Source organism: Rhipicephalus microplus, chromosome 4 (genome assembly GCF_043290135.1).
Source record: "Rhipicephalus microplus isolate Deutch F79 chromosome 4, USDA_Rmic, whole genome shotgun sequence".
NCBI lineage: Eukaryota > Metazoa > Arthropoda > Arachnida > Ixodida > Ixodidae > Rhipicephalus > Rhipicephalus microplus.
The window spans coordinates 88,171,514-88,181,393 of NC_134703.1; the positions used below are offsets into that span (position 1 = coordinate 88,171,514).

Below are 9,880 nucleotides of genomic sequence, written 5' to 3' on the forward strand. Positions count from 1 at the left end.
CATTCTGTCTTAAAAAACGTCAATGGACACTGCAGTGATCTCATGATTCTATCAGGTGATAAGACATGTTTGTCTTGGGCCCTGATGCGCCATGGAATGTAGAATAGCGTAGAAAAATACACTGGGTGCAGATCTAGGTATTATGTCATATCATATGGATCCAAATCAAATTAAGAAGGTCTTATTCAGGTGTACAGCGAACACTGCACACTGATGAATGTATATGGCCCCACTTCTAACGTACGTTTGCCACCAGGTATACTACAACAGCACCATTTCTTTCTCTCTTCAATTTTTTTTTTTTTTGAGAATTGAGAGAAAGCAGGGGGTTCACTTATCTGTCGTCGTCCGTGAATTTGCATGTGAGGGCATGAGTATCCATATATAAAATTTAGCTTTTTTTTCGGGAGAGGGGAGTGAATCTTTTGAATTTGCCAACTGGTTACACCAAAAATTCTTCACCAGCTCGCAAAAATCTTCAAGTTGGCTAAACACTGACGTCGTCTATGCCACGCAGCTTGCAGATTGCTGAGCCTTATTTGGAGTATCGTGAAGTCGCCGTTGCAAGAAAGTCGTGAAAATTAATTGTGGACCATCGCAAACACATGCTGCGGGAAAAAAACAATTCGTGAGCAAGCGTCCGCGATGATCCACAATAAACTTTCATGACTTCACAAACCTCAGCACCTTGGGGTGTATTGCGTAAACAGACGTTTAAGCACCGCGTGTCTAACCCATAATGGAAAGCGTGCTTCTTTGACACTGTGCAATTGCACTCGTCTACTACATTTAACAGCGAGCAATGCTGTGGAACCAGAAAACCCTTTCAGCAGCGACTACATGTGGCATGTTTTTAAACCCGGTATCGATCGCACTGCCAATCAGCTTGCAGTCGAACAGTTCATCTCATGGAGGGGCGTTCCTTATAGTAAGAAGTACGAACCATTTTTTCCTAGTGCGGGTATATTTTAGTTTGCTTGCTGTAATGTTTCTCGCAGTGCTCTACAACGCACCAGGAGGGTGACTTTTAGAGGAAGTGAATATTGACAAAGTCTCATGCAACTCATATGTGTGTAGTTCTTCACATCGTGTGTTCGTGTGTGTCTATTATATTCCGACGTCTTTCTTTATATAGCGGGTGATGTAGATTCAGTAAATCGAGACTAGAGGAAAGCGTTTCACGTGCCAGCTACTTTCAATACTTCCGGGTTCTTTCAAAGACTTTACTATAATCTTCATTACAGGGGAAACAAACGTTTCCTTATTTCTGTGATAACGATCTTTTACTCTGTTCAATGAGACCTGTCTAATATGTGTACCGGTGAGTAATGCTGTGGAAACACGAATTTCTTTTCAGCAAAGACCACATGTGACATGTTGTTCTGACCCCGGGCCTTGTCAACGTCTTTGACTACTGTACAGTGCCACCGCTATGCGTACGTGCCAGCGCATTGATCTCCATTTACTTCGTTTTCTTTTGCGCTCATCTCCCTCTGTCTCTCTCATCTTTCTCCTCCCTTTTTCCCCCGGCGTAGGGTAGCCAACCGGACTGCTGTCTTTTCCTTTAGTGTTCCTTCCTTACATTCCTTGTATTTCGTCTTCGTCTAATGTTACACATGTTCATCAGCCATTTTTTTTATCATCGCAACATTTTTCATGTTGTCCATTCCTTGATGAAGGTTGTATAAGGGTGCAAAACCTGAACAATCAATGTCGGTCATGACTAGTCCAAGTTGGTGTAGACATGGTTTTTTCTGAGAAACTCAAATTAGCCAGTTTTGAAGAGTGTCGCTTCGTGCTTAAGCCGACAGTCTTGAACACACAACTTGAGAAGAGTTCGTCACCGTCGGAGCGAGTCACAAATGTCTGTTGCACGACTCCCACGCCACTTGTTTGTTCACCGCATAAATCAGGGCGGGTGGAAAACTGGCACAACAGCCGAAAGGCTGCCTCGAAGCATAGCGCGTCGTGGAGGAGCCTCCCTGTGCTCGGAGGCCCCTTTCCAGCTGATGTACCAGTTGTCACGTGATCGTAGAGGGCGTTGACGAATTTCGGCTAGGCGGAGCCCGCGCACCATGACGTCACTACAAACGCCTCAGTATGTCGAAGTGGCCCACCGCTGTTCACAAACATGGAAGAGGTCTACCGCTAAGTTTAGGCAAGGGTATTTCAGGTGCACTTTTTGGCAGGGGTTACTAAGAAAAGTGGGACTGTTTAGTTTTCTTTTTATCATTGTGCATGCCAGCGTACCTCAAGTAAGCACAGATGAAATCCACCAAATGTATCGAAGTGCGAAATGGTCTTTATTAAACATGCTCAAAGTTCATCCACTGTAAACAGCGTAACGTTCGAACACACATTATTTACCATTGTGACAGACATGAACAGAATAACCACACTTGACGCACGAGTTTCATACGTCCAACTCAACACACAACCGAACAGTTCAGATCTGTACAATTATATACAGTGAGGTTATATTACAATGAAGTGTCTTGTGATGAGTGATGTGTTAAAGTGCTCAAATGATAGGGTGAAAATGTTTTCAGAGTGACGCGGTTACTGCCGATTCAGCGGAGCATATGTTCTTGTAGAAAATGGCAAAATAAAAGTTTAGCATAAGCAGTCTATATTCTCTTCGGCATTATTGATGGAAGCTCTTTTTTTCCTATAACCAATGTCTGGGAATAATTGTTACTTGAAAACAGCTAATACTACTTGAATGTTTAAATTTGGTAAATATGTAAATTCACATTGTTGGATGTTTAATTTTATTACTCTATATGTCTAAGCTAACCCGCGCCGACCTTGCAATCCTGCAGCCATTCTCCCTGTCTCAAGGGGTAACGCTTTTTACGTTGTAAAATGCAAAAACTGAGGAGGATGTATTATGATAATGTTGATAATGATCATCATGACAATGTGTTCGATGAGAGAGATGCACCGTATGATCGATGAGGATTGTTACAGTGTCAATGAAAGCACGAGGAACTTTACCGCATCTTGGGCAGTCGCATATCCTAGGAAGTGAGGGTAATACTAAGTGAAAGAGGTACCGTGAAACGGAGTTCACATGGAAAACAATGACATCATACTGCAGCCGAAATACTGTGTAATCGTAGCAATCTTCCTGTTCTAAAATGTCACGCTTTTTAACGAAGCGCAATGATCAGACTAGTGCGACAGACCCTGCACGCTGACGGCGTGTTGTCACTAACCCGAAACAGTATTCTCACAGTTCCAAGTAGAGGGACGATTTGGCATCAATTTGTTAAAAATGCCTAAGGGAACTAGGGGCGATATGGGACAAAAATTTGTTCAAGAAAAAAAGGGACACTGGGGACGACGAAACAGCACCGTCCTCAATCTACCCTGCCTACGAAGACTTCGCCTTTCCCGAAGGCTGACGACGACTTCCCGCTAAAGAGGCAACTACGTAAGGCACGAAGCCAAACATCGTCGCTGCAAGAAGAGCGTTGAAGAGGAATGCCGAAGCGTAGAAGACGGCCACGTTGGTCTTGGGCAGCGAGACCCACTCGGAAGCCTTGCCGGCGCCCACAGCCAAGACGGCGGCCAGCACTCGCATGGACCAGGTGAACTCGGTCGCCTTGACGACTCGCTGGTAGAAGCCGGAAGTCATGACCAGACCCATGCCGAAGGGGAAGGCGCAGTAGCGCATCATGCTGAAGAAGGGAGTGGTGTCGACGTGGATGTACTCCTGCTTGACGCACCATTTGACGGCCCGGTCGACGGACCACAGAGGGTCGACGCCCATGAGACGAAGGACACCGTACGTAGCCAACGCGCTGGCACACAAGCCTACGCTGATCAGGACGTACTGACGGCGAGTCACATGGTCAGTGTCTATCTTGCACATGAACTTGGCCAGCAAGCAGCCTGAAGGACAAGAGAAACCATGTTCGTTAAGTTTGGCGCACATGGTCTAGCACATTGTAAGATAACTGCAGCGTTTGTTAGGAGGTGTAAATTGGTTTATACAAACAACGACATCGTTCAAGCTGCATTACATGTTAGGCTCAATTTATTTCTCATTTTACTAGCCCGCAGCAACAGTGTTCACAAACAGTTCAGTTGAGGCACGGCACACTACATTCTATCGTTTGGATCATGATGCATGTACATGCATGCTGTGCTGTTCTTGTGCCAATATATTAGTTAATTGGTCGTAACAACCGGGTACTCTACGGCAACACCACCTGTGACTGCTTATATCTACGATATAGAGATCCTTCGTACGATTAAGAGAGCCAGTCACTAAAATTCTTTTTTTTCGTATAGCATGGAAGTGTGGAATAGACTTCCAGAGTACGCTGTTACTAGCGCAAATGTCAAAGCGTTTGAGTGTTCGCTAGAATTGTACTACCGGCAACATGAAACGTAATGTCTGTTTTGTCATTGTGTAATGTTTTTGTTTTTGTGTTTATATTCCTCCCTGTAATGACCCTCAAGTGAGGGTTACAGTATTAATAAATAAATAAAAAAACAGCGCAGCCTTGTGTCTTTCCCTTCCTGTTCAATATGCACGTTTGTTCTTTCACATTTTATCTTGTTAGCACCTCGAAACCTCTTTCCTTAACTCTAACCAATGCCCGAATATCAAGTCATGTTGAAATTACAGGAGAGTGATAGATGCAAGGAAAGGCGGGCTGGTTAACCAGACGCACCTATACAGTCGAACTTACCAATGATCATGCCCATCAGGCACTGATGGGGGAAGTGGGCTGCGATGTAAACCCGCGACAGGCTGACAATGCAGAGGAGCGCCGCGTAGGTGCACCAGTGGAAGGACGAAGCCCAGGCCTTGCCCATCTGCTGGGCGATGCCAGTGCGGCGCAGCGCGAAGTCCAGGATGATGTACCAAATGGCCGCCGAAACCATTGCGTGACCCGAGGGCGATCCTGGTCCGGTCTCGCACGTTAACGAGTACTGACGAATTGCGGGTGTACCGGTGCCAGTGCGGTTGTACATTTCCGTTTCGTGCACCCACCAGTAAGGACGCTCCCCATGCAACATCCTGCGTGGACAAAAAGAAAAAGCACGCGTGTAAACAATTGGTATACCTCCATCGTTTATTTTCATTTAACCTATAGCAAGACACAAACTACCTCGAGTTAAAATAACGTGCTCTTCTTTTTTTTTCTCACTCTCTCAAACCCAATTTAACCTTCTCAAACTATAGACGTTAAAAATTGAAGCAATATTTTTACACTAGTTATGAAAGACGTACTTGTCTTGTTATTGTTAATTCAAGGCATTGGAGGACTGAAATACGTATTGTTTCAATATCAATGTTGCCGAACAAAAAGAAACTAGATAGGATAGCAACCGTGCGTGCCTATCAGTAGTAGCATGTGACGCTAGTATATTGTGCCACGCATGCTGTTACCCTTTAAAACTCAATGAGCAAATGAATACACGTAATACATTTTTTTTCAAAGCTGTTCATTCTTTTAGCATCTCTTTCTAAAGAAGCTTTTGAATGCCGTAATGAACAGAAGTTTTTACAGCCCCGTAATTAAATAATAAAGTCGGGCTCGTAATCCGGATGTTCGTTTAAACGCTAATACGCTGAAGCGGAATCAGCTACTCATTCGGGAAACAATAAGAATCGTTATCCAGCGAACAGTATTCGCATGAAGACATCGCAGTGAAATCGCGTCATTTTTCACTGCTCGAAACATTCCGGCATAAGGTGAAAAAAACATATCATTTCAGTTGAGTGCGACAGTATAGGAGGTGTTATCATGTATCCGGCTGTTGGTTTCAAACAGGACGTGGAATTTTGTATTTTATCATTATGAAACAAAGACGTTGATCTGCTGGTAGCCTATTCAGCTCAAAAGTATCACTCTAAAACATGTGCAGAACACTCAAAACAGTAAAAGGTATTTTTATCTCCGTCTGTTTTTTCATGATAATTTTTTATGCACTTGCGAAAGGAGTAGACAATGTTAGTGCAATTATTCACAAAAAAAGCAGAATAAGCTTGCTCAAATGACTGTGGTATGTGGTATGTGCACACCATCAATATTGTCATCATCATCATCATTATTGTATTTATGAATGCTGCAATGTGAAAACCTCTTAGAAGAGGGCCGAAATCACCCTGTCTTGCTTCAGCCGGGTTCACGGGTGAATCAAGTCATAAAAGAAGTTAGCGCATGAAAGAATGGGCATAACAGAACAGAAACCCCTGCTATCAAATTAAAGGGTGCACCTGCCCACGCATGCACAGGTATTGTAGTGCCGCCTGTAAATCAGGAACACCTGTAGGTCTCTCGCGTAGATCTCCGCGTGCGCTTGATTGACAGGTGCCACCACAATGCCTGAACATACGCAGATAAGTTTTTTGCGTCTGCTTGTTTTTTCACCGTAGCAAATTTTCTCAGTTGATATTTTGTGTTAAGATCTGTTCTCTTGTTCCCTTCTTTTATGTCTTTCATGTCCGCACTTGAACTCATTGACTTCCTTGAACGATAAATCCTTACAAACTATAGTTCAACCCTATTGTCCTTTTAAATGAGCTATATACGAAATTGTGAAGTCAGCTGTCGTATCTCCCAGTTGCATCTGATCCTTTGGATCACGTAGAAGACTGACATTTTAGAGTGCCCAAAAACGCTCACCATTTGAGCACCTGGTTGGACCACTCGGCGATAATGGTGACCCACATCAGCCGGCGTCCCACCGTCCAGTCGAGACAGTAGATGAGCGGTGCAAAGATGAGGAACGCGTACCGGGGATCTCCGAAGTTGGAGATGGCGAAGAACAGACCATGCTGGTGCTGGAACCTGCGTCGCAATAGAAAATAACGACATTAACTTCCTGTCACAAATGACCATCGCTCATTGGGGGAGATGAACGGATTAAAATCTTTATGGTGGTCCTCAAGGATTCCACCCCCGTTTTATAGGGGGAGTATCGCGGCCCGCTCCCACGTAGGGACGGGGAGGCCTATAACGTCACCGAAAAAAAAAACTAACTACACAGAATTCAACGCGCTGGTGCGCCGTGCCACTGAAGCTTATGATACGCAGCAGAATAATGAAGCTTTTTTTTTTTGCTATGTTTCGGCGTCAGCGCAGGTGGCGTCCGTATAAATAATGAGTCAATTTGATGCTGTGTAAATATTCTAGTGCGTTTGCAACTACAATTGCACGCCTCGTCCTATTTTAGAAATGCCGGCGTCAATGGGGAAAAAATATTTTTTTCTGTTGATCCAAAGAGCAACAACATAAAGTACGTTATTGTAATTGTAATCCCTGTTTTATGATAAAACCTGTGTTCCGTTCTTCGTCCAGGTTCGACAACGCATATGCCCCTAATTCCACGAGAAGCCTACCGCATTCATATATGATGCTTGTTTCTCGAATGTGCTAAGCTTGCATAATGTGATATAAATGTGGGGTCCAGCAGTATATGGTAGAGCATCACGGTTTATCGAACAGCGAGAAAATATGCAGCGTTATTGACCTGATATCACCAGCAGGAACAAGCAAGAACCACTTAGTCCATGAAAGTGAAAGCTTAGCCCATTTAAGTCCCTGACTGCGTCCCTTAACGTTCTTCATTTCAGATTCAACTTAACAGCAGGGCGAGTTGGTAATTCATGTTACTTAGAAATTCTAGCGCGCAACTGAACATTGACTACGAGAACATTCAACGTGTTGGCGACGGCAATGCAGAACATACCTATAGCCGAGAAGTATATAGAGTTATATAGAGTTCTACATGCGTGTTTAGAGGCATTTACATGGTTTCGAGTCTATGGAAAGTAACAGCTCTTCGCACAAGTTTAAAGACTGCTCGATGAACAAGGTCATAGCGAAACACACCTGGTCTGAAGAGACTGGATGGCGAACATGCCATTATCGTGAAGTGTATCCATCAGGATCATTTTTCTTTTGCAGCCGGAGGTGAACGAAGCGTCAACGAGCGGTACCTAGGGTTGCCACATCCTGTAATGACCGAGAAGAGAGCATCGATAAGTGAGCCAGGCAGTGCGGCATATAACGATCGTTGAAGGAGCGCTCGCTTTTGCCCGTTTCGCAAGCAGTGTAATCCGGGATGGATGTATTCGGCTAGACTGCTTTGCTTGTTTCCATGCGAAATTGCAGCGTGGCTCAATATAACTGATGCGCGTCTCGCCCCCTTTTTGTAACTTTCGAAGTCTACTACCGCGAACGTTTATTTCCCGGGCGTTTTCTCTTCGCAACTTGTACTGACAATCATATTAACTTTCTAAAAGCTGCAGAACTTTTGCAATACCACGAAAGCTGGAAATTAGCATAAAACAGTGCATTCGCGAACCATGGTTTATATATTACAACGTTCAATATTAGTGAAACTTGCAGCAGGCAAGTTACCTTCTACAAATAACAAAAACCAAAATTGCGAACTTGTAAAAAAATGTACGCGCACTCTATGCGAATGCTATGACGGCATGGGATGAATTTAAGGTTGCAGTCGTGTTGATACAAGGAAAGGCTAATAAATGCAATAGTCTGTGCTCACCAAGGACAGTGGAACGTTGATTCCGAGAGAATGCTCAAGTCCGCAGCAGTGCTAAGGGCGAAGGAGTAGCGTTTCTCACAAAGAGTGTTAATACGAAAGACCGCGACACTCGAGTTCTTGGAGGAACTGTGGAAGAATCCGGAGGTGAGAACGCGACGGTCAGCAGTGGGGAGTCGCGGTCTGTGTGCCGTTACGACGTGAATACGAGTTTCTTAAATACGGGCGGCTTCTCGAAGCACCGCCAATTATCAGGTGCGGAGAAGAAACGGGCGTCACGCCGCATCAAAGCCCGATAGCCCCAGACGGCAATCGTGTGGGGGCGGGGGAGGGAAAATGTGAGGTGAAAGAAATAAAAAGCCTGGACAGCCGGCGTGCGCGGCGAATTCGCACGCGCGTTGGCGCGAGTGTGCTTAGGTGGCCTGTATCTACTCTCCCCCGTTCCCCGATGGCGTACTCGCCCTCATAACGTTTGTTGCCGGGACGGCGAAGCCCTTTTGGAGGCCGGACGGAGACACGTGCTACCGGCGTGGCGGCGTCATGTGCCGCTACGTAATTATGACGATACGGCCGCGTTGTGCCCGGGGTCTTCCGTCACGTGTGTCCGTGTTTGCGGGCTGCGCTGCGGCGGCAGACGCTCCGGCGCCCTTGGCAAGGAGGAGGCTTCTTTGCTTGTCTGGCACAGAAAAAAAAAATAAATAAGATCGTGCCGAGGGATTCTTCCGCGATGTGCTGGGAAATCACCTTTTCGATCGCTCTTCTCCGCGATGTCAGCCCATCCTCTCTCTATGCAACGTCTGCTGTCAAAACTGAGGGCCCACGCGTTCGATGGCTGACCAGCTTCTGACGTGCGCGGATGGTAAATTCGGCCGTTACGCCGGAGCCCATGTGGTTTGTAAAAGAAAGAGGGCAGCGGGGAACAATTAAGTGTTTCAGCTCTTCTACCAGTTCTTAAGAAAGACTCCTTGCAGCTATAGAACCGCCAGTGATGCAGGACAGTGCAGGATCAACGCCTTCGTGGTTCCTCTTCCTGCCTAGGCGTGAAATATTCAGCTAGCAACGGGTTGCTCGCTCTTCGAGCCGAGGCACAGCGTAGTTAATTAGCCGTGGTATTACAATGGTTAATGGGGTTGGAGTGACAACTAGAATGTCGTGGGATTGAATACCGGTTGCGGTGACCACATTTTTGATGGAGGCGAAGTGTTAGAAGTACGTATACCTAGATTTAAGTGCACGTTAAAGAACCCCAGGTACCCGATATTTCTGGAGCCTCTCCACTACGGTGACCCTCCTAACCAGGTCATAGTTTCAATTATTATATTATCTGCGTAGTTACTTCGTTCGTTCT

General features: G+C 45.4%; 1 protein-coding gene across 1 annotated transcript; it reads right to left on the bottom strand.

Annotated features, from left to right (window-relative positions):
* Positions 1 to 3,095: 3,095 nt before the first annotated feature.
* Positions 3,096 to 8,711, bottom strand: LOC119172192 (glucose-6-phosphatase 2). Its single transcript, XM_037423220.2, has 5 exons — positions 8,536 to 8,711; positions 7,857 to 7,979; positions 6,648 to 6,812; positions 4,704 to 5,035; positions 3,096 to 3,897 (listed from the first exon to the last, which is right to left on the bottom strand). The coding sequence occupies exons 2-5, from the start codon at positions 7,916 to 7,918 to the stop codon at positions 3,377 to 3,379; spliced, it is 1,080 nt and encodes a 359-aa protein (XP_037279117.2). The 5' UTR covers positions 7,919 to 7,979; positions 8,536 to 8,711; the 3' UTR covers positions 3,096 to 3,376.
* Between the last annotated feature and the right edge of the window lie 1,169 nt (positions 8,712 to 9,880).

Excerpts from the sequence above, each read along its gene's own strand:
- LOC119172192 (XM_037423220.2), bottom strand. The coding sequence starts at position 7,918 with ATGATCCTGATGGATACACTTCACGATAATGGCATGTTCGCCATCCAG. Across the intron at positions 6,813-7,856 it reads ATCCAGTCTCTTCAGACCAG|GTTCCAGCACCAGCATGGTC; the intron begins GTGTGTTTCGCT and ends ATTGCGACGCAG. Across the intron at positions 3,898-4,703 it reads CCTGATGGGCATGATCATTG|GCTGCTTGCTGGCCAAGTTC; the intron begins GTAAGTTCGACT and ends CTTGTCCTTCAG.